At 47.9% G+C, this 25,570-nt stretch overlaps 1 protein-coding gene across 1 annotated transcript in view; it reads right to left on the bottom strand.

Annotated features, from left to right (window-relative positions):
* The window catches only part of BEND6 (BEN domain containing 6), an 886,671-nt gene that overhangs the window by 484,713 nt on the left and 376,388 nt on the right, over positions 1 to 25,570 (bottom strand). The window contains exon 4 of the mRNA XM_069606174.1: positions 10,834 to 11,051. Within this exon, the coding sequence (XP_069462275.1) occupies positions 10,834 to 11,051 (218 nt within the window). The remainder of the gene's footprint in view (positions 1 to 10,833; positions 11,052 to 25,570) is intronic.

Here is a 25,570-nt window from a genome sequence, read left to right as displayed (position 1 = left end):
CGGTGATCAGTCATTACGGTGACTGTGTGTCTGGCTCCCAAAAGATAATGCCGCCAGGCTTTAAAGGCCGATCTGATAGCTAAAAGTTCCTTGTCTGTAATTGAATAGTTGATCTCGGGAGCCGAGAATTTGCGGGACCAAAAGGCTACAGGATGTAATTGGTGTGTGACCGGATCCCTTTGTGATAAAACTGCCCCCATAGCAAGACTAGAAGCATCTGTTTCTACGATGTAGGGGAGTTCTGGGCGAGGATGTTTTAGAACAGGTGCAGAAATGAATTTAGTCTTTAAGTCCTGAATAGCTTGTTCTGCCTCGGTAAACCACTCAAAACGTTTGTTTTTCTTTAACAGAAAGGTGATGGGCTGGACTATTCGAGAGAATTCAGGGATGAATCTGCGGTAAAAGTTAGCGAAGCCTAACATGCTTTGGACTCCTTTTACAGAGGTTGGTGAAGGCCACTTGATGATTGCATCGACTTTCTTTGAATCCATATGGACTCCGTTAGGTGACAATATGATTCCCAGGAACTCAACTTCAGTTACGTTGAAAACGCATTTTTCGAGCTTAGCAAAAAGGTTATGTTGACGCAATCTCTCGAAGGACCTCTCTAACGTGTTTCCGATGTTCTTCTTCAGATGATGAATAGACGAGGATGTCATCAATGTAGACAACAACACACACATCAATGAGTTCTCTAAGGACATCATTCATAAAATACTGGAAGGCGGCAGGAGCGTTGCAAAGTCCAAAGGGCATAACTTGATATTCAAACAGCCCATACTTGGTGCGGAAGGCCGTCTTCCATTCATCGCCCTCTTTTATTCCTACCAAATGGTAGGCTCCTCTGAGATCCAACTTTGTATATATACATGCGTCTTTGACTTGGTCCAGGAGTTCAGGGATCAAAGGTAACGGGTATCTGTTTTTAACTGTGATTTGATTCAGGGCGCGGTAATCTATACAAGTCCTAAGGTCTCCTTCCTTTTTCGGAACGAAGAACAAAGCCGAGGAAGCTGGAGATTGTGAAGGACGGATAAACCCGTTAGCTAGGTATTGGTCCAGATATTGTCTGAGGTGAAGATTCTCTGGCTCGGTGAGGGCATAAATCCTACTGCAAGGAGGAGTTGTTCCGGGTATCAGATCTATTTGACAGTCGTAAGACCTATGAGGAGGCAGGGTGTTAGCTTGGTCCTTCCGAAAGACGTCTTGGAATTCCTGGTATTCGGGAGGTAATTTGGGAACCTCAGAAGAGATTGCCGCCAGTGAAACATCAGGCCGAGGATAACAAGTGGTAAAGCATTCTGGAAACTGAACCGTCTTTGCTCGCCAATCGATCTGAGGATTGTGCTTCTCTAACCAAGGGATTCCCAGAATGATCTGGAACTGAGGGGCCTTGATCACATCGAACACTATCTTCTCCCGGTGTCCATCTTGGCTCACTAACGTCACTTCTTGGGTGGCGTGCGTTACTGGTCCGGAGGCTATCTCCGTGCCATCCACTGTAGTAATGACGTCTTTTACTGCCTTAGGGACAAGAGGTAGATTCATCCTTGATACCATTTCACGGTCCACATAATTACCGACTGCTCCGCTGTCGATGTAAGCTTCAATTGCATGCAAACGATCCGGACGTTCAGGACTAATGAGGACCATAGGCACCACGAAATGCGAGGTCACGGGACAGATTTTAACGCTCGGCAAGAGGACCTCTACACTTGTCGGGCTAGGTCGTTTCCCTGCTCCGAATTTGTGGTACAGGTATCTGCGGCTCCTACAGCCTTCTTAGCTGGTTTCACTGGACAGTCCCGAAGAAAGTGCCCCGAGTTTCCGCAATAGAGGCATAATTGCAGCTGTCTTCTTCTTTCCCGCTCCTTTTGGGTTAAAGGTCCTTTCATGCCCCCTATTTGTATGGGTTCCACAGTGTCAGCTCCCCTAGTAGAGGTCTGTGGTTTAGAAAACATTCGGGTATCAAATTTGGAACGATCAGCCTTCCTGTTCTGTAATCTGTGGTCCAATTGGACAACTAAGTCAATATAGTCTGAGCATTCTTGTGGAGGATTCACGACTTGAGCTAACACATCCTTGAGCTCTCCACGCAGGCCTCTGTAGAAGAGCGTTATTCTCTTATCCTCAGACCATTGAGTTTCCACTATAAGTCTGTTGAATGAGGCTATATAAGTCAAGAGGTCTTGATTACCCTGTCGTAACAAAAGAAGTTCATTGTCCAAGGCCTGCCCTTGTGCATGTCTTGCGAACAGTTTCTCCATGCTGGACTGGAAGGCCTGGAAATCATGCAGAACCGGATCATCCTGAGTGACTAAAGGGATGACCAATCTGCGGCGCTGCCACTGAGATAAGAAAGCACGAAAGCCACCTTGGCCTGATCTGTTGGGAAGGCAGCTGGTCGACATAAGAAGTGTAGGCGGCACTGGTTAATGAACACTGCAAATTTCTTTGGGTCACCAAAAAAGCGTTCGGGCGGAGCCAAGGGCACATTGCCGGGTAGATTGATTTGCACTGGATTTAAGGATGATGCAGAAGGATAACTTCCTCCTGGAGCGGGCAAAGGTGTCTGTCCTGCCTGCGTTTGTAGCAATTGCCTAGCGAGGTCCTCTGTTCGCTCCTTGGAAATTATCAGCTCTCTTCTTAGAGAGTTTGTTTCCTGGCGAGCTGCATGTACTTCTGCTCTTAGTTCCCCAAGCAACTGGGCTAATTGATCAGTGTCTGAGGTTTCCATTGCGCCTGGGTAGGAGTTTTGTGGTGGGCTTCGCGTTCTGTAACGCTCACCTGATTCCCACGGAGGCGCTGGTCTTGGCAGGAAGGTGTCTGTGACCCGAAAAGTGATGTGCAGGACTCGATTTGCTTCTGGGGCCGAACCTCTTTGCACTGTGTGTCGAACTCGAAGAGTGAGATTTCTGCAGGTGAAAGAATATGGGGGTTAATGATCTGGGTTGTTGAATGTCCCTCTCTCTCTCTTCCTAGCTTCTCCGTAGAGCCCCCAGGTCAACGTGCTCACCTTAGATAGGTGAATGCTGGACTCTCCATCTGCGTCTGGTGCAGGGTGCCGTTGCCAGTTCCTTCACTGGTGAAACATAGGCCTCTTGACATCAGAGGATCGCTACCGTCATTAACTGCACGAGCGGTGAGTTTCCGGACACCTTTTTAGTCCTTATAGTCTTTATGTGCGTGGGCACGTTAATATAGAACAGGACTCTGTATAATGCTTTTTCCTATTTGTCTTGCAGGGCTCTTGAGATAGGAGATGGTGTGAAGAGAGCCGAAGTTGGAGCCAGAGCCTTGGAATGAAGCGCTTGGAAATGCGTAAGTAAATGCAAGCGCTCTAACTGTCTCTTTTCCCTTGCAGCTGTGAGTTCGTGCTGAAGAGATGCTGGAAAACGCCGGAGTATTTGCAGGCGTTAAATTGTGGCGAGCGCGATGGACGTGAGTAAATACCTGTCTAATGTCTCTTCGTTTGTCTTTCAGATGCTGGGTTGCAGCGTTGAAGAAATCCGGAATTCGCGGAGTGCCAGTAAGTAATAACAATGCTTTTGTCTTCACAGGCGGAGGTGCAGCGTGAAGAAATGTCCGCTGCAGATGGATCAGGTGAGGAAAGCGCTGCGTGTAAAAGTTGACGTGCTAACCTGTTGTTTCTTGTCTTTGCAGGTGCTGCTGAATACTGGATACAGGAGTGGTAAGTATTGTTCTTGCAGGTTCAGGATCGGAAGGAAGAAAGGCTGGAACAGACTCAGTGAGCGTTCTGCTGCAGATGCAGAATAACGCGAAGCACGTTTGTTCAATCGGGTGTGGTTTAAATAGCCTTGGAGTGATGAGGCATCTTCCTCCACGGCCCCGCCTAGGTAAGAAAAGAGTTCCAGTTCCAGAAGAGTTCCCGTGTTGTATCCAGGGAGTGGAGCTTGCCCCACCCAGGTAAGAAAGTAGTTCCTGTTCACAGAGGATTCCTATGTGGCTTGTAAGTAAGCCGCATGGTCTGCTGCAGGTAAGTCCACCCAAGCATCTTCATACATTTTATGAGCCCGGCGCTTCCAGTGCCGGGACCGATGGCTTTGATGAGCCTGGTGCCACCGGCGCCAGGACAAGGTCCAAAAGGTCCCAGTGGGGACCGGCTGGTGCCTAAGATAACGGTTAGGGGCCTGCTTCCAAGGACGTTGGGCTGTTCCTGACTCCTTGGAAGCAGTGATCATGACAGCCTTGTCCGTTGCTTGCTCTATGATGAAGGCACAGTCGAAGCGTGGCTTGAAGTTTCTCAAGAGGACTTGGTCCCTTGGATAAAGAGGTGGTTGTTTGAGCAGTTCAGATGATTCTACTGGTGTGTTATCTTCATCCTCCTTCAACCTCCCCAGCTGTTGAGAAATAAAAGAAGCACTAGTCATCATCGAAGGAAGACATTTATATATCTCATTACCAAGTACAGTGGCAACATTATGGGTGTTTGTCAGCTCTCTAGTGGTAGGAGCAAGTGGGAGGCGGATGCAGCGTCCTGTCACCATCTCATGAGGAGTTAAATGGTGGTTAGATGCAGGCTGATTGCACAATGCGAATAATGTCAGGAGGCGGGTATGAAGTCATCCCTTTTTCAATGTCATTTTTATTTTTGCAATTTTTTAGGTGTTCACAAACACCATTCGCTTGTGGGTGATAAGCGCAAGATATTTTATGCTTTATCCCCAGCAGGGCTATGATATGCCCAAACACTTCATTTATGAAATGAGGTCCATTGTCTGATCCAGGGGAAAACCTCTCTGATGAGTAATTGCGCTGGACAGAGGGCATCAGGGTGTGAGCATGGACCAGCTTCTATCCAGCAAGAAAATGGGCACACTGTTACAAGCATATACCTATAGCCATTACAATTCTGAAGAATAATCATATGCACATAATCTATGTGGAGGTGTTGGAAAGGCCCATTAGGGTGCAGTATTGCTCCTCGCACTGCGCAACATGTTTCCTGCTGTGAATTTCGTACAGACAATGCAACCATGAATAAAGGCGGCAATATATTGAGTCAAATTGGGACGGAGCCATTTTCCGCTATATGTGCTGCAAGAACATCTTTACTAAGGTCGGTCGGGTAGTGCAGTGGCGTGAGTGAAATCTGCAATAATGCATTAATGCAAAGCAAATAACCGGTTTTCCGGTGATGGAGAGGCCCATTAGGGCGCAGTATTGCTCCTCGCACTTTGCAGCATGTTTCCTGTAGTGAATTTCGTACAGACAATGCAACCATGAATAAAGGCAGCAGTACTGGTGTTCTGGGCAACAACTCCCTCTCTGCTGGTCAACATCGCCCCTTCCATTTTATACTTTGACCGTTTTTTCTGAAATAACTTTGCTTCCTCCTGTTTTCTTTCCTTGTGCTTCTTTCTCGCATTCTCCTGCATTAGCCCATAATAATGCACAATAGTCAAATGAATTTCTGACCATGGCTTCGCCTCCATCCCCACTCATTTTTTCAATTGCTTCTGTACCTGTTCTGGTAACCCCTGGCTTAGTATGTGGTAGAATAAACCCACCGTTTTGTCCCACAGTTCATGCGTCCCGAGACACCAATGTTCTTGTATTCCCTTAATATATTGGAGTGGGTCTTCATCCTCTCTCATTTTGCATGCCATGATTACGCTTATGCAGATGTGTCTGGGTACTGTACCCTCAGAGCCTGCCATACGGCTGCTCTGCAGTTATTGAATGGCGCCCCATCGTGCGCTGTGTTCTGCGCTGTCACTCCGGGATATCCTGCCTATTTCATAACATTGGCAGCTACCTCCCCAAGAATGGCAGAAAGTAAGCTCCACATGTCACCCACTGCTGGTGTCATCCGTGTCATCAATCTCTCTATTACATAAATCCATTTCCCCGCTCCTGCAGCCATCGATGGCAACTTACACCTCAAATTATCTTTAGCCATCTGTTGCCATAGTATATATTGGGATCATCTGCCACCCTTTTCTAGCAATGGAAATGGTGCCAGCCCCACACCTCTGTCACGTCTCCCTATGTCTTGTAACTGTATATGCTCTCACCACGCTAGTTCTCCTTTGTCCTGGTAATGCTCTCAACCTCCGAGCATATGGGGTAACTTCATCTGCACTATGCAATCTGCCTTTGGAGCGCTCAAGGTGCCTGTCAAGTTCCAATATTCCCTTTTCTGTGTCTTCCTCTTCATCCCAGTGTCTCCCACTCTGTGTTTACTCCCTTGGGGAAAGGGGGGGTGGCATAGCCTCCTCCCTTCGTCATCATCACTCTCCCCTAATTCTTCATCTGACCTCATTGTCCCTTAGCTATCATCACTGTCTTCACCCCATTGTCCTCAAAGTTTAGCCTCCTCAACATGTTCTTCCCTTGTCGTCCCCCAGCTGCTCTGTCCAGTCAGTCACCCTCCTTCCACTTGGTTGGGACTCTGCTACACTCCTGCTTGTCTTGGGGGCAGAAGTGCTATACCCTCCCGCTCCTATACAGTATCCCAATTCTCTGTACTCCTGCTTCCTTGTTGTCATCTAAATGTTTGTACCCCGTCTTTATGTTCTCTACCTCCTTAAGGCATCTCTCTTTCTAGCTCCTGTATTTTGTCTCTCTCCTCTTCCCACCCACTCATTCGGTGAAACTGTTACCTCTTTGTCCCCTTTGCGTACCTGAGTCACCTCATCGTCCCCAGTCAACTTTGCTTGTAGGTCACTGCGCTCTTTGTGTTCATCATTCATAGTCCCTATTCTCTTATTCACCAGCATAGCGGCACTAAGTGCGTCTTTGCTACTATACACAGGATGTACATAAACACAGTTAGTGTATCCTGCCACTGCTTTTAACTCCTTCAAGGCGTAAAATCCCTGGCATCCTGTCGGTACATCAGTTGTTTGAGGAGGAGGAGCCGTGGGTGCTTTGCCCGCCGCATCATGCTTGCTAAACATCCACTCCTTGGGTTGGTCCTCTTCCTTGTCCCCAAACATCTTCCATAACTCCAATATTGCTAATCCGCTGCTTAATTATTTTCCCTTATACGCAGCATGTAAATATGTGGTCATGTGTTGCAGCACAGATTTCGAAAAACTCCCCTCCTAGGGCCATGATTTCATCATTTTGGCCTCTGTATTTTGAGTCCATTCCGTGCTATACTTGCATATTTTGCCCTGAAAGGACTTGCACAGGTGTTTAAGGGTTGTATCCCCCATGGTCGCACGTCAATCTCTGACTGACAATACTCACTTGACCTCAAATCGGTATTTTTGGACACTTTGGCAATGCCAAATTTAATGTCACAATTATTTCCAACAATTAATCAACTTCTCCAAACACAACCTCCAATTTGTTCCACCAGCCTCTCCGACTCACCAAACACCAACAACGATGTGTTGCACACACCGCCCACATTCTACTCCCTGCCCCCAAAGGCCACCACTTTTCCACATGCTCCTTAAGCCCACCCAAATGGTACAATGATCATCTTGGTTTCTGAAGCTTCAACACCACCTCACCCAGTTATAAACCACCAACTTTTTCAATTTTCCTCTCCAACAATTCTATGCCCCACTGCGAGCCATCGTCCTTGCGTCAATCCGCTCTGTCCTATTAACAACCTTTTGTGATGTCACCAAACACTATACATAAAAACACTTCAAGTGCACTCTCAATCCCCCACAATACACAACAACACAACAACACAAATACCCCAGGGCCGTCATCCTGCTTTTTAATTCACTGGGGAAACCATGGGCCTCATTAGGACCCAGGCACTGGACCATGGTGCTGTCTCCGGCATGGTGGATGGCGGAATTACCGCCCCCATCACAAGGTTGGCAGGGGCGGTAATTCCCCATTCACCATTTGCACTTCCCCATTCCCATTTTGCCCCATAGGGCATAATGGGGATGGGGAAGGCGCTAATTACGGCACCGTAAATTACGGTTGCCTTAATTAGCCCCAAGGTCCCTTAGCGGGTTGGAGTTTAACGCCTGCAAAAAGCAGGCGTTAAAGCCTCCAACCCGCTAAGGGACCTTATAATCAGGCGCTAATGGTTTAACGGCGCCGACGCTCTTTACGGCGCTGTTAAACCATTAGCGCCAGGGTCGTAATGAGGCCCCATCTCTTCAATATGCCCACTTAGGGGCATGGTCCTTCTTCTACACTGCAGCATAGGATTACCTCTATAAAAATTCACTAAGGTACCACACATGGATCCATCTAGTCATCCGTAAACTAAGCTAACCGCATAGAAACAGGTATTCATCTCGTCACCTGTAAATTAAGATAACCGCCTAGAAACAGGTATTCATCTCATCATCCGTAACCTAGCTAACGCCTGGAAACAGGTATTCTCTCATAAATGACATAAAAACAAATCACAACACAACAAATTCCCTCCCCAATATTTGTCAACTTCTACTTCTACTCACACTCCACGGATTCGCTGAAGCCCTCTGATACCGTCCCTCCCACAACCTGCCACTCTGCCTTCCGGTCGTCTGCTTGGTGTCCCATGGGGAGCGGGCAGGAATTTCACCAAGGGGGCTGCTGACGACTGTCTCAGTTTCCACACGTAGTCAGTGGTCCAGTCCTCACGGGTCGCAACGCCTCCCTTCGTGCACGCAACAGGAAAATACAGTATTTACCAATGGGCTTATCAACGGTCCTCTGCTACCACCAGATGTAATGGTAGTGATTGTTAATCTCCCTAATTACAAGCAAGTGGAACTGGGCTGAGGAAATCCCCTGCACTAAAAAAATGGAAGAGTCCAACAATGTGACACATATAACTGTTTATTGAAAGCTTTCGAAACAGGGATAGAGTTATGGACAACACAGCATTCTGCAATACTTTCTCGTCATTCTCAGGCTAGTCATGAACATTTAAGGCAACGTGATGTCACAAAATGAATGATAAATGTGCAAAAACAAAGTAACATGGGATTGGTTAGTGAGGTAGACTACATATAGGATGCATATGGAATTAGTATCCCTATTGGTTAAACCCTATCTGGTGGCCCCTCCTGTAACCACCTCATAAATATTGCAACTACAGGCATGGTAGCTTAGTGAACATCATTGGACCGTGCAACAACGTGTGAGCTAGCGTGGAAGGTGGGTAGGCATTGGTCAACTAGGGTCCTCTCAGCATTGGCACTTTGGAAAGTTACGAGCCCATGAGCAACTATTCAAGGTGGTGAAAACAGCTCCAGAGGTGCTGCATGTACCCAACAAGTTACCATCTCCGATCCTTTAGGCCTTGAGACAGAATATTAGGCTTTGAACTTGGTATTACTTTTGTATCATCTGCCTTCAGTTGGATGGGAACAGCGGTCTCTGTCTAGCTCGAATGAATAGGCTTTGTCCTCCAGGTTCAACAAGTCACGCGTGAAGGGACCATAAACTTAATTTTCCTGCTTGCATATATGAGGATTTTCAGTCTTTTACACTCACAGCTTTCCTATCTCTTCTGCTAATGTGAAAATGTCTCTCCCTCTGTGTCCTTGGCAGGGCTGTGCACAATACCTGCACTGACAGCCTGGTCTGCGCACCTCTGTGAAATCAGCAAGTCAGGTCTCTCTGCCTTCTTGAGCCTTTTTAGTGCCTTCCATTCATTTCAATGCGACTGTGGCTTCCATCTTTAGTTACGTGGCCTCTCATGTTAGTTGCGTTAAGTGTCAGCAAGCAGTCCATTTGTATTCTAATGCAACTTGCGGTTATTGCATACCAAAGGTGTGTCCATCCTCTAAGTCAGTTATAAGCATGTTCTTCGAGTCCAAAGGCAATTTGATCTAGCTTTATGGAGGAATGCATCTGTGCGTCATGTGTAGCGCATCTATGCCATAGTCTTAGTTGTGACATCATCAGCCTTCTGTGTGGTTAGTCGGTCTACTTGCTCCATCGATTGCAAACGTATCTCTTCAATGACATCATCAGAATACGGTCTAAATGTCTGACTGAGTGAATAACGTTTCTCACATCTGCAGTACAAAAGTGATGGGGAGGAATGGACCAGGAACGATGTACACCTTTCGTTTCTGTGAGATCGAGACGAGGGCAGGACCGGTGCAACAAGGGTCACATTCATGCCTCCCTCTGCAGCCTCACCTCCCTGGGCTCATGTGAAGGGGATCCCCCCATGGTAGCAGCAACGACAGCCTGGGATTCGTCACAGAGCCCATTTATACCGTTATTGCAATTATTTCCTTTTTTAAAAAGCTTCTTTTGCAGACAATACACAACATTAAGACATTAGAATGTCCTTCCTTCTTGAAAGGGACGCACTCATATTAAAACAAAGACGTTTCTTCTGTGAGCACCAAGGCAATATTCATTTATGCATGCTGGTTACTGGTTGGTTGTTAGTGTTGTTGAACGTTTCTTAAAATATGATGAAACACTAACAATTATTAACGCATTTAAAATAATCAATTGTTGAGCCTGCAGCATGTTCCTCTGTTCCCTTAAAAATGGCCCTCCTAATCTCTGGCCGAGCATATCCACGCCATCTGTACCTTCCCTCATACAGACAATGTGCCTTCAGCGTGATGAAGATATTCCTTCGGGAAACATACAATGACAATGCATGTCTCAAAATGCCAGGCCGATATGCTTCTGTCCATGCTGCGTCCTTTACAATATCTTTCTTTTTTCTCTAGTTGCCCTATTGTCAGCAATGGCCAGCAAATTATAACGCAACTCTCGCCCACAGAGGAAGAGAGAGACGGAGATGCACAGAGATAGACTGAGACACAAAAGGAATGCACAGAGAGCAAGATGTGGGGCAAATCTAGAATTTACTAGAACACTGACATAGGGCGCTTATCTACTGCAGAGCGGAAATACTCGCAGACTTACCTGATTTTCAGAACTTGCCTCCTCCTTTATGACAGTCAATAAAACTGGAGAATCGCAGTTGTTTTGGAGAGCTGTGGAAGACTCTGTTAAAGGTATATTTGGTGTGTTCCACGTGCGAGCAGACTCAACGTTGGTTGCTGTTTTGTTTGCCCCGCCCTTCAGAAGTGCATCTGCCATGCCAACCAGCTCTTCGAAATGGGAAACTGCCTGTGGTAAGACTGAAATTGTACAGACGTGTCCGTAGGTTTCAGATTTTGTAAATAGACATGCATATATCGTCACGTGAATATTGCATAGTTGGCGAAACTGGAAAATAAACAAGTCGTTTATGGAGTTAAGTTATCAGCAAATGGCAGAATTTGCACAGATTTGAAATCCAAGTTTATTCTGCACGAGGATGAAAAAATAATGCCTGCAACCAAATGTTGCAATCAGGAATTCCCCGCATAAGCTCCTGCTTACACGATGGTCAAAGTCTTCCCCCAAATATTGTACTACATTGCCTGTGGTTGCAAGGAGCACATCTGCAAGGAGATGTGTACATTGGGTGCCCATTGTCATTGTAAACAACTTCTAATGACAGTCATTGAGAGCACACTTTCTAACCCTAACAGTGGCTAGGCATTATCTTTGTTGTTCTTGGAATTAACGTGTGCATTGCCAAATCATCATATGCCAAAGTTCCAAGTTCTAAATGTATATATGGCCATGATAAGCCCCTTCTGTCTTTTTTTCTCAAAACCCTCAATTTTGAGATTCTCTCATTGGAACACAAGCAAATATTTAACTTAACAATGTTATAGTGATATTATGATAAAATAATTGGTATAAGATCATTTACAAACACATTTCCTCCACTTGCATATGCCCTGCCAACACCCAAGTGAAAACCCACCATCATTCTGTGAGTAAACTAATTCACTAAAGTGTGCATGCAGGTACACAGTTGTGAAACAGTGCACCCACAGAATTGTGGCTGTCCCATGCTCCGTACCATGCGCCTGTTCTCTGCTCTCGGAATCCAGGAGCAGGACAACACACAATGCTGCTAAGAGATGGATTCAAGGAAGAAACCAGACATCCCACTAACACTGGCTAGATCTGGTCATGACTTGCGCCGCCTCTGGAAATTCCAGACAGGCAGGACATGACCATATATGGCCACACCGCAAGAATTCCTCAAAGGGCTCAAGAAAATGTGTGCGCAATCTTTCAACCCCGCTATCTCCCAACAAGGCTGCTACTTCAAACCCTGCTTGTGGTCCCCATGAGGTACTTGCTCAAAAGGTTGTGACTCTCGTTAATAGAGAACCAATCCTATGGTGTCTTCCCTGGAGTTGGCCCAGAGGCGGCAGACATGCCAGACTCTGACATCCAAGTAGGGACGACTGGTGGCCATTCTACTGCTAAATCCTCCTCGTATAGCTATATGTACTTCAACTCAAACAGGCTCACCAACTCAAGTACTTGTGAATAAGAGACACTGGAGACTCTCTGGGGGCATGGGCCAAAGGGGCCCTGTTGTGGTCCCTGTTAGTCGTAATGGCGTTGATGACCAATCACTACAAACTGAGCAGCCCCAACCCCTCCCTATGCCAATATTTAGGTTCAAGATCCAAATAAGTCCAGGGAGATTAACGAGGTCTGTTCTGCTCTGGGCCCCTCCAATTGCTTAATTCTGGAGAAACCACAATTGGACCATGAACCAATCCTCATTTCAAATAGGGGTAATGTTTTACGCTTTTTGAAGATGGTTCCAGCTCTGGCACACGCAAAACATGCACCCAAAATAACAAACACCCGCATACAGCAAACAACCAGACACTGGACCTTTCCCTTGCGAATACAAAAAGCCAGTGCACACAACCAAACTACCAGTCAAGCTACAAATGAAACACACAAACACCCACCCAGCATAACAAACACTCACATACAACCCAGGCATTGGGCCTCACCCTTACAGATACAACAAGCCAGTGCACACAAACAGCCCATCTACAAGCAACACACACACAGACGCAAGTTTCTCCTGGTTCTGGACCTATCCTGTCATTATACCCTCCCTAACCCGCCCTCGCCCTCTTACTTGCAGAGCCACATGAGCGCCTGGAGACTGCCCGAGTGGTATTAACAGTGTGTGGTATAAGTCAACATAACATGACATCAATACCAAGGACATCTCCCAGGTCGAATTGTGCAATGATTGTCGGTCAGATATTCTCCACCTGTACTTCGGTTTAGCTCTGGACCAAATAGTACCGGCATCTGACTACTTCAGAGTTTGGGGATTCGATGTTGCTACATTTTTGCCAAAACCGCCGGTGATAAACAAACAAGGAGCTGATGCTGACCAGCGGAAAAACAGGTTTTGTCTTGCTTCAGCACTACTCCCCCCCCCATTACAGATTAAATGCATTGGAGAAGATGGTTTGTAAAGGCAGATTATGAGTTTGGCAGAGGCTGTTCATTTACTGAAAGATAATACAAATTGGAGTTAGCTAACGACCACCTTGGGTTCTCATTCCTGTCAATAGCTGACACCATATCGAGTAGATAAATTAAATGAATTTCCTGTAATTGTAGGGGCTCTGCCCACCTTTTCCATAAGGAAAGCTTGGATTTAACTGCTGTAGAAGTATGTTGCCTACAGGAGACCTGGCTCTGGGAAGTGCCTACTTTGGATGGCTTTACACTTCTATTAAACCCAGCACATAAAGGGGAGAAAGGGCGTCACGCGTCGCACCTGCTATTTGTGATATGCAATGATATTTCTGTCTTAGTTACCCCCTATGCGCAACCAAACGCATTTGTACAAGCAGTGGATCTAGAGTGGGATGCTGCAGTTTACCCAATTTAGAATACATGCTAATACTAAACCTGCATTGGAATTCGCAAAGGTCTCGACAAATGATACTTTTGATGCAATTGAGAGTGTGATCTTTAATTGGCAACTGCTGAGAAATTCAAACTCAATCCTTATCTGTGGAGACCTGAATACCTTGTGTGTCTCGATCTTAAGTGGTGATGGTCAGCGTGTGTGTGATAACTCTGTGGCAAAACGTGGTAGTGCCAAGTTGGAACCTATGGATGTGTGGGGATTCTGTATTGTAAATGGAAACATGTTGGGTGTGATCACTCCCTCCAATATACTTGGGTCAGAGGATCTCAATCCTTTGTATTGGATTATTTCTTTGTTTCTGAGGAAATCTTTATTAACACTGTGTCTCCGACTATTGTGCCGACCATGGCCAGTGATCACCTTCCGCTTTACCTGAAATGGAGGGTAGCGATTCAAGTGGTGGACCTAATGCTGTATCCAGTGGAACTGGATTTAAATCAAGGGGGGAAATACCTATCCTGGAGCAGTCACAACATAAGGACGTTTAATACAGTCTTGTTTAACATGTACCCCAATGATGATTTATATGCATTGCTGGAAAGTGTCCCGTATAATGTTTTATTGAAAAGAGTTTATGAACAAATGCTCTAATCCAAAAAGAAGCCCTTGGTTGTTCACAAACATGATTATGACCCAGAAGTGCAGCATAAAAAGAGGGAACTACGGAAAGTGGTGCGTGGGCTTAAGGGCGCTGATGTCGTCCAGTGTAGGGAAATTAAAAGAGTTAATTAAGGACTCGTAGAAAATTATCCAATTATTGGTCAGTAAAGACGCCAGGGAATTCTGGCGACTAATAAATGGCTGCATCAAGACCCAATCTTACGCAAAAGTAAATCTGATTTCAGAATCTAATTGGACAGAGCACTTCCGAAACATAGATGATGATGGGAGCAGAGATTTAGCCAAGATCCCTCTGCTTATGGAAGGTCCCTGGATGCTTGACCTAGATTATACATCTTTTCGTTTTTTGATTGTACGCACTAAGAATTCCAGGGCACCAGGGCCAGACAACCTGTCTAATATGGTCCTGAAAGGTAATACAGACCTCTGAGCAAATATGTTGTTGGCAATTTCTCTCAGAGTCCTCACAACCAAGAAGATTCTTGATACTGGTCTAATTCAATAACACTTCCCATTCATAAAAAGGGTCCCCAGGTTAACCCATCTAATTACAGACCTTTACTCCGGCTGGACACCCGCTCGAAAGGTTTTGCATCCCTGCTACTACAGGATTTACTAGCCTGGGCTAAGGTGGCTAAGTGATTGCACCTCTATCAAACTGGGTTTTTGAATGGCACGGGAACAAACCCAAACAGTTTTATTCTGGGATTGCTTAAAAGTGAAGCCATGGAAAAGTCTAAACCTGTTTACATTGCTTTTATTGACTTGTCCATGGCCGTTGACATTATTGAAAGGCATAGGCTTTGGTCTAAATTACATGTGTGGGGGTGCCCAGCAGGCCTGTTGCACATGATCGTTGCCCTGCACACCAGTGCTTGTTATACAAGTGAGGTTAAATAGACAAGGCTTAATTTCAACATTGATTCAAACTAGGCACGCCCTTAACCCCTTAACTGTTGAGGGTTTTTGCTCCCAGTACTGAGCGCCTTTTTGAACATTTCGGCATGTCGCATTTAATCGCTTGTAACCTCTTTGTTACAAGTGATATCCAGGTGAAATTTGCACCCTTTTCTTCCCACATGTAGGCGGTCATAACGGCAACAAGGATTCCTTGTTTTCTGTAGGCGGGTATGAGAAAATAACAAATAAGTGACTAAATGTAGTTTTTTCAGAAAATACAAAAATAATGTACAAAGAAGCCTGCAGTGTTTCCATGTAAGGGCTAGGGACAAATGGTTTGCTGTTCTGAATTCGGCATTTTCCAAGCTTTAAGAATAGGTTGAGTGGAAACATAAACATATATTTTATAAGGTTACCATCAGTTTTGTGAGAGGTAGGCAATTTTTCCATTTGTTTCAATTGGACATGCTTGGACAGAATGGAAAAGGAGGGTAGGAAAGCTGAATGGGAAGACAGAAAGGCATGCATTTCTGAAAAGTAGACAAGATTCGAAGTTTAGGAAGGGGTCATTTGTGAAGGTCAGGCAACAACTATGTGGGTAAAATTCTCATAATGTGGACAGATTTTGAAAAATGATAGAAAAAAAGGTATGTGCTGGACATCATTGGACTTGTATGCTAATGGCTTCTGTGAATATTGAGAAAAGCAATGCACCGCTACATTCCCCGACTCATCTCGTTAGGAAATCACACATTATTTGTAATGTTTCACAAACCAAGCAATATCACAAGCCTAAAACTGAGCCATGGTATAGAGGATTATTATGCTGACAGCCTAAACAGATGTACTTAGCATGTGAAAATAAGGAAAACAAATGTGGTGAAGAGTGGCAAGGATTCATTTTTTTTGAAAGAGCACAAGCATACCTTTTGAAGGATAGGTGACTTGTGCAGGTTACAAAAGTGTACAGTGCCTAAAGCAGCAACTAATTGTAGGTTACATTTGGGAAATGAAAGGGTGTATAACAAAGTGCAGTAGTAAATGTATGAAAACTTTATCAAAACCAATAGAAAACAACACATGTCCTACCTTTCCACATTCCCACCGGTGTCCCGACAAAAACGGTACCTCACTTGTGTGGGTGCACTGACCTGGGCGCAAAGGGAAAACGCTAAATCACTAGTGTACCAAAGGGCTTGGTAAAATGACATTTTTATGGTTTTTGGTCTTGTGGACAACCCACAGATTTGGCCGTGGGGTGTCGCAGTCACTAAGGCAAAACAGGGAACCCCATGCATTTCTGAAAAGAAGACACCCGTGGGAATCCAAAGAGGTCTGACTTGCTTAAATCGCTTTAGGATTTATTACCCACAAGGCCTGGCAAGGTCTAAAATGTAGTGAAGAAAACACAATTTTCAGACATTTGCCACCAGGAAACCACCAAAAAACGCCGGCAACAACACATGTCCTACCCTACATCTGGTAAGATAGCACAGCAGGTTGAGCGCTCGCTGCTGCGATCTGAGCGTGATCTGCAGGTCGCAGGTTCGATTCCCAGCAAGGCCAACTCAGCCTTTCATCCTTCCGAGGTCAATTAATGAGTACCAATTTCGGTTGGGTGATATTGTATGTAAATATGTGCTCTGTAAAGCACTTTGATAAAGGCGCTATATAAATAATACATCATTATCATTATTACCCTTCCATGTTTCCACAGGTGTCCCGATGAAAACAGTACCTCCCATTTGTGCGTGCACTGACCTGGGCGCAAAAAGAAAATACTAAGCCACTTGTATACCAAAGGGCCTGGGAAGATGACATTTTTACGGTTTTTGGTCTTGTTGACAACCCACAGATTTGGCCCTGGGGTGACACAGCCACTAAGGAAAACGGGCAACCTAATGCATTTCTGAAAAGAAGATACCTGTGGAATCTAAAGTGGTCTGACTTTCGTGACTCGTCCTAGAATTTATTTCCCACAAGGGCCGGCAAAGTCCAAAATGTAGGGGAGAAAACTCAACTTTCAGACATTTGCCACCAGGAAACCACTGAAACACGCCGGGAACAACACATCTCTTACCTCCCCACATTTCCACAGGTGTCACGATGAAAACGTCACCTCACATGTGTGGGTGTACATACTTGGATGTAAAGGGAAAAGGCTAAACTACTAGTACATCAAACGCCCTGGGCAAGACTGGATTTGGTTTTGTGGACAACCCACAGATTTGGGCCTGGGGTGTTGGAGCCACCAAGGAAAACGGGAAACTCCATGCATTTCTGAAAAGAAGACACCTGTGGGAATCGGAAGAGGTCTGACTTGCGCATATCGCCCTACAATGTATTACCCATGTCCTACCTTCCCACATTCCAACATCACTCCCAACCATCCTAGAGTTCTGGCTGGCCTGCGTTACAGGTTTCCCCTCCAGGGAGGGATGGAGACCCTGCCAGGGCTCACTGGGACTGCCACTAGACTTGGGGTTGGTTGCCCTACATGCGAGACAGGCACCAAAGGCCAGGGACATCACCACAGCAAACCTGGAGTTCTGGTTGGCCTGTGTTACAGGTTTTCCCTCCAGGGATGGATGTGGACCCTGCCGGGGCTCCCTGGGACTGCCGCTGTACTTGGGGACGGTCAACCAACAAGGAAGACAGGCACCCAAGCTTGGAGGCAGCACCCCCACGGTCACCCCGGAGCTCTGGCTGGGCTGTGTTACAGCTTTTCCCTCTGGGAAGGGATGGGGACCCTGTCGGGGCTCCTTGGGACCGCCGCTAAACTTGGGGACAGTCGACTAACAAGGGAGACAGGCACCCAAGCTCAGAGGCAGCACCTCCGGCCTTCCCAGAGCTCTGGTTGGGCTGCATTACAGCTTTTACCTCCGTGGAGGGGGAGACCCTCCCGGGGCTCCCTGGGACCGCCGCTAAACTTGGGGATGGTCGACCAACAAGGGATACAGGTGCCCAAGCCAGAAGGCAGCATCGCCGGCTGTCCCACAACTCTAGCTTGCTTGCGTTGCAGATTTTCCCTCCGGAAAGGGATGGGGATCTTGCCAGGGCTAACTGGGACAGTCTCTGGACTTGGGGATGGTCTACCAAATGGGACACAGGCGTCAAAGCCAAGAGGCAGCACCCCCCGGCTGTCCTGGAGTTCTGGGTGGCCTGCATTACTGCATTTCCCTCCAGGAAGGGATGGGCACCCTGCCGGGGCTCCTTGGGACCGCTGCTGGTTTTTGGCACCTACAACCAACAAGGGAGACAGGCGCCCAAGCTCAGAGGCAGCACCTTGTTCATCACGGAGCTCTTGTGTGGCTGTGTTACAACTTTTCCCTCAGCGGAGTGGGAGGGACCCTGCGAGGCTCCCTGGGATGCCCACTAAACTTGGGGATGGTCAATCAACAAGGAAGACAGGCACCCAAGGCTGGGGACATCACCCCCGGCCATCCTGGAGCTCTGGCTGTGCCACGTTACATCTTTTATCACTGAGGAGAGATTGAACACTGCCGAGGCTTCCTGGGACCACCGCTGGACTTGGGGACGGTTGATCCACTTGGGGAACAGGCGCCCAAGGCCAGGGACATCACCCCCGACCATCCTGGATCCCTGGCTGGCCTGCGTTACAGCTTGTCCCTCTGGGAAGAGATGGGCACCCTGCCGGGGCTCACTGGGACTGCTGCTGGCCTTGGGGGCGGTCGACCCACAGAGGAGACAGGTGCCCAAGGCTGGGGCCATCACCCCTGACCGTCCTAGAGCTCTGGCTAGGCTGTGTTGCAGCTCTTCCCTTTGAGGGGAGATGGAGATCCTGCTGGGGCTCCCTGGGACCGCTGCTGACCTTGGGGACAGTCGACCAACAAGGAAGGAAAGCACCCAAGATCGGCGCCATCACCTCCGGCCATCCGAGAGCTCTGGCTGGGCTGAATTACAGCTTGTTTCCTCCCGGAAGGGATGGGGACCTTGCCAGGGATTCACTGGGACTGCTGCTGAAGTTGGGGACGGTCGACCAACAAGGGAGACAGGTGCCCAAGGCTGGGGCCATCACCCCTGACTGTCCTGGACCTCTGGCTAGGCTGTGTTACAGCTCTTCCCTCCGCGGAGGGATGGGGACCCTGCCGGGGGTTCACTGGGAATGCTGCTGGACTTGGGGATGGTCGACCCACATGGGAGACAGGTGCCCAATGCCGGGGCCATCACCCCGACCATCCTGGAGTTCTGGCTGGGCTTTATTACAGCTTTTCCTTCCAGGGAAGGATGGGGACCCTGCCGGTACTCCCTGGGGAAGCTCCTGAACTTGGGGACAGTCGACCAACAAGGGAGACAGGCGCCCAAGCCCAGAGGCAGCACCCCTGGCCATCCCAGAGCTCTGGCTGGCCTGCATTACAGTGTTTCCCTCTGGAAAGGGATGGGGACCCTGCCGGGGATGACTGGGACCGCCGCTGCACTTGGGGGTGGTAGCCTGTTAGGGAGAATTCTCTGTTATGTGATAGGTCTCCGGAGGAGAATGTCACACATGATGGCAGAAGCTAGTGATAACCTGAAAGCTGGGCAAGCTTTGGTCAAGCATTGGCATGACCAAAATGCTAACATGGTTGAGTTCACTCAAGACCAGCTAGTTCTAGTTATGATCCCCACAAGGCAGAGGGTCTTGCAAGATAAATGGATGGGACCCTTCCAGGTTGTGGGTAAACTTGGAGAGGTGAACTATCTGGTGGACTTGGGCAATCCCAAGGAGGCTCCCAGAGTCTTCCACACCAACCGACTAAAGGCGTATGTCTCCAGGCCTGAAGTAGGAGCCTTGCTTCTAGCTTCAACAGAAGAGGAAGAAGAGAGTGAAGCTCTCCCTGATCTCCTCAGAGGCTTACCCTTGGATGAAAAGATTGAAGGAGTAAATCTCTCTTCAAATCTGACACCTGAGCAACAAGAAGAGTGCAAATCTATGTTAAATCAGTTTGTCTCCTTGTTCTCATTTCACCAGGCTTGACCCCTTGGGGCCAGCATGATATACTCACTGCTGACTGTCTGCCAGTCAAAAGCAGAGGATATATAATGTCAGAAAATGTAAGGACCCACATCAAAGGGGGGGTCAAGAAGATGCTTGATCTCGGGATAATAGAGCCCTCTACTAGTCCATGGTCTAGCCCAGTTGTGTTAGTACCAAAGGCAGGATCCAAAGAATTGAGATTCTGTGTGGATTATAGAGCTCTTAATGCAGTCACCAACACTAATCCCACCCTTTGCCAAGGACAGATGAGTTGGTGGATAGACTTGGTTTAGCCAAGTTCCTCAGCACATTTGACCTTACGTCAGGCTATTGGCAAATAGCCCTGACAGACCATGCCAAGGAGAAAACTGCATTTTCTACCCCAGTTGGCTTATACCAATTTGAGGTTATGCCCTTTGGACTGAAAAATGCACCTGCAACATTCCAAAGGATGGTAAATCAGGTTCTGGCTGGGATGGAGGACTTCTGCATGGCATACTTGGATGACATTGCAGTATTCAGCCAATCCTGGCAACACCATGTTAACCATCTAGGACATGTTTTGCAGGCTCTTGGGCAGTCCAATCTGATCATAAAGGCAAGTAAATGCCAGATTGGTCAGAGTAAGTTGGTATACCTTCGGCATGAGGTGGGGAAATAAGGCCTTTGCTCAGTAAGATTGAAGCTGTGCACAATTGGACAACACCTACTACTCAAACCCAGGTGAGAGCCTTCCTAGGCCTCACTGGGTATTACAGGAATTTCATAGAGAACTATGGGACCATAGCTTCTCCACTGAATATAATCTCCTCTCCAAAAGTCCCTAAGAAGGTCAAATGGAATGAGGAGTGCAATCAGGCCTTTGAAATCTGAATAAAGCTCTGTGCCAAGCACCAGTATTGAGAGCTCCTGACTATCACCAAACTTTCATTGTGCAGACAGATGCTTCTAATGTAGGTATAGGTGCAGTCCTTAGCCAACTGGATGAGAAAGGTAGGGAGCACCCCATTTGCATCATCAGCAGAAAGCTGAAGGATCCTGAGACAAGGTGGGCAACAATTGAAAGAGAATGTTTTGCTATTGTGTGGGCACTGAAGAAGTTTAGGCCAAACTTGTATGGTTCTACTTTTGTCATTCAGACTGACCACCAACCCTTTAGATGGTTGATGCAAATGAAGGGGGAAAACCCAAAACTACTGAGATGGTTAATCTGCCTGCAAGGGTTTGATTTCACCATTGAGCACAGGTCAGGGTGTCACCACCAAAATGCTGATGGTCTCTCTAGGATGTATGTCATCAACTAGAGGTATGAGATTCATCCAGGAGTGGATTAAATCCTCCTGTCCCTTAGTCTGGGGGGGTGGGGGCGAGTGTTAGGGAGAATTCTCTGTTAAGGCTAATTTCCCAAACCTAGTGAGTCCCCCAGCAGCTTTGCTGGATTTTTGGGGTTTATTGTTTTCTCCTGCTAAGAGTGAGACTCTTTTTCTCCCACTCTTAGACATGATTTGAGATATCCTTTGACTTTGTAATGTGTTTTATGGGCTATGGGGTCTTTTACTATATAGGGTTTCATGTGGTTTTTGTTAAGTGTGTTACACAGCACCCTCAGTGCAGTAACACAGGGGTCTCATAGTGACCCCCAAACATAGACTCCATACCCTGGGACTGACTATTGTCTCCCAGGGCATGTAAAGTCACCATTGACTTTACTAGGCTTACATTGGGAACAGAACCAGTACACACCTTCATATTGTGGAAGTACTGGTAGGGTTAATTAGATTGCCCCTGGGTCTGTTTTTCGAGGGGGCACTGTGCAGTCCCCCCTCGTCGAGTTTCTGGCTGGTGGCAGTGGTTACCACGCGAAATATTCCACCGGAATATTTTCTATGGGATTTTCCCATTCATTTTAAACGCACCACTTTTTGGTGCAATGTTAAAGATACCGCTGGGTTATTTATTTAATATTTATTCCCCGGTCGGGTCTTTTTGTCAGAACTCGGTTTTAAAATGGCGTTTGTGTTCGCCTCTATAACTCCAACCCAAGTCGAGCCCTTTGTTCCACTTTTTGGCGGGCTTCCACACAGAAGCCTCCAAAAGTGGTGCCACTCTGTCTGGGTCTACAGAATGTGTGGGAGGGGGGGTTTAGGCACCCTAGACTGAGTTGCCTCTGCAACTCAAGTCGCACTCTTGTGTGATTGGCCCAGTGGTGAGCCGCCCGGCTCACCACTTAGCATGTTTGAGTGACAGCTAGGACTGATGAATGGGGGTTTTCTGCATAAAAGCAGGGCTTTGGGGACTGGAACTTCAGACGTCGCCACAGGACCTAAGAATCCAAGGAGGGAGAAGCTGAGCCGACCTGCAATGACGACACCACCGGTGGAGCCCTGCTGAACCGTCTCACCACTTTTCTAGACGGCAGAGAAGATCTTCATCCGAGGAGTCTTCTTCCTTTGACTGGTGGGGATAACCAGTTTGCCCGTCTTTTCTCCTTCGCGGATCATCTCGTGGCCGCCTTGTCTTTGCCAAGCACCCCAGCAACCGGGATACCACGATTTACCACTACCGCGAATAAAAGGGTAGTACCTTCTAACAGGAGAACTCCGCGGCTGGTTTCTTCCCTGGCAGTGCAACGACCTTCAGCTTTCCTCCACGTCGAGAACTTCTCTTCCTCTGGACGATGCCGTGACTTGCACCCGTTGCCAGGAACAACTGCCCCCGCTGGAGGATCCTCTCCATTTTAAAGGTACTGTGTCCGCCTAGCCTCCCTTGCAACAGTCTGTGCGGGGTGACTACTAAATCCTCGACTTACCACCTGGGCTGACCCTAGGCTGGCTAACTGAACTTTTCTGAGCTGAACTAATTCCTTTTTTAACTCTCTGCAAGACTTTTTCAAAGCCTCTTAAACTGTGTGATCTTGGGCGCATTGGTGTTCTGTTCTCTCCAAGAGGGAGCCTGGCCTCTGAACCTTTTGCTCACTAGTAGACTTTGATTTTCCTGCCTTGCTGGGTGCTTCTAAAGTATTAGTGTTGTGTGCTTTTCTAATTTCTGCCTTTTCGCTCCCTTTTTTGATAATTTATTGGAGTGCCATCTTTAGTTAAGCGCTCACCTGTCTGAAAATAAGTGGTGTTAACTAAGACTTGTCTAATAAGGAATAAGGGATGTATATATATTAATAGTGACTGTGTTTTGAACTTGCTTACAATAATAGTGCTGGAGTGTTTCTATAAATGTGTCTTTAAATAAATAATTATATACTTTGATACCAAAGCTCTGGTCAGTGTTTGCTTGTGCTACTGTATTTTGGTACGTATCTTGTATACTCTATATACTGTCTAACTCTTCTTGAGAGAAGTCTGGCTGCTCAGCCACAGCTACCAGGTAAATCTGGGTGGTACAGACTGCTACCAATTGGGTTTATTGCCAACACCTGTAGTCTTAAGCCTTTTTCAATGGTCTCTAAGGGAACTGCACAGGTTTCTGCCTAACATAGCCCAACATGGGTGACAGGTACCAAAGGCCGGGGCATCACCCCCGACCATCCTGGAGTTGTGGCTGGCTTGCGTTACAGGTTTTCCCTCCAGCGAGGGATGGGGGCCCTGACAGGCTCCCTGAGACTGCCGCTGTACTTTGGGACCGTCAGCCAACAAGGGAGACAGGCTCCCAAGGCAGCGCCCCTGGTTTTCCCGGAGCTCAGGCTGGCCTGCGTTACAGTGTTTCCCTCAAGGAAGGCATGGGGGCCCTGCCGGGGCTCACTGGGACCGCCGCTGGACTTGGGGATGGTCACCCAACATGGCAGACTAGCGTCCAAGCTTGGAGGGAGTACCCCTGGCCGTCCCAGAGCTCTGGCTGGCCTGCATTACAGCTTTTCCCTCAGGGAACACATGGGGTCCCTGCTGGAGCCTCCCTGGGACTGCTGCTGAACTTGGGGATGGTTGACCAACAAGAGAGACAAGCACCCAAGGCCAGGGCCATCACCCCCGACCATCCTAGAGCTCTGGGTGGTCTGCGTTACAGCTTTTTCTGCTGGGAAAAGACAGGGACTCTGTCAGGGCTCTCTAGGACTGTCACTGGACTTGGAGATGGTCGACTCACAATGCAGACAGGTGCCCAAGGCCAGGGGCAGCATCCCTGACCATCCTGGGCTCTGGCTGGGCTGCGTTACAATTTTTCTCTCTGGAGAGTCATTGGCACACTGCCAGGGCTCTGTGGGACCGCTGCTGAGCTTGGCGACGGTCTACTAACAAGGAATATAGGCGCCCGGGTCCAGGGGCAGCAGCCCCGACCATCCTGGAGCTCTGGCTCGGCTGCGCTACAGCTTTTCCCTCTGGGGAGGGATCCAGATCGCTCCAGGGCTCACTCGGACCGCCGCTGGACTTGGGGATGGTTGACCAACATGGAAGACATTTGCCCAAGGACTGGGACATCACTCCTAGCTGTCCTGGGGCTCTGCCTGGGCTGCATTACAGTCCCAGGGAGCCCTGGCAGGGTCCTAATCCTTCCCCAGAGGGAAGAGCTGCAACATAGCCCAGTCAGAGGTCTAGGAAGACCAGGGGTGCTGCCCACGGCTTTGGGCGTCTGCCTCACACATCTGTCAACCGCCCTCCCGACCCATCAGCGGTCATGGGCTGACCTGGTGGGTTCCACGGCCCTCCTCAGAGGGAAAAGCTCTAACATGGCGCGGCCAGAGATCCAGGACGGCCGGTGGGGCTGCGACAGGCAACGGGCAAAACAGCCCCCACTCCCAAAATCCTTTCCCTGGTGGCCCACTGCCCCTTTCTGCTTCCCAGGGGTGGAAAAATGGGGTCAGACCCTCAATGTTACCGCCCCAGGGAAGCAGAAGGGATGTGCCCCTATGTGGGGGGATTCCTGAGAGGGCTGGCCTCCAGGGACTTGGCCAGCCCCTTGATGCACCCAAGTGTGCCACTAACAATGTAGTGGAATGTTATTTTGCCTTCCTTAGGGGCAAATTGGTTCAAAACACCACTCATCTGCCCCCAAAGAAGGCAAAACAGCATTGTGCCACCTTTGTGGCTTTTTTAGGGAGTGAGTGGGGGTAGTTTGGCCTGAGGGGGGACACCCCCATAATCAATTCCCTGGTGGTCCAGTGGGGATTGTTGGTGGAAGAGCAATCTGCTTGTGGGAGGACTTGCTGGAAAGGGTAGAGTCTCTCTTTTCCAACAAGCCCTCCCCCATGCAAATCGGGCAATAAATGGTGAAGCAGCACGCGAAACGTGGCTGCTATATTTACATGCTGAAGACTTTTGGCTTCAGCACGTAAATATAATTTCATGATTATGTCGGCCCAGATGTCATCAGGGCAACCCACCGAACTGGAAGGG

This window comes from Ambystoma mexicanum, chromosome 4p (genome assembly GCF_040938575.1).
Source record: "Ambystoma mexicanum isolate Mex_15411 chromosome 4p, UKY_AmexF1_1, whole genome shotgun sequence".
NCBI lineage: Eukaryota > Metazoa > Chordata > Amphibia > Caudata > Ambystomatidae > Ambystoma > Ambystoma mexicanum.
Note: the sequence above shows the minus strand (reverse complement) of the source record. Positions and strands in the feature narration are given on the sequence as shown.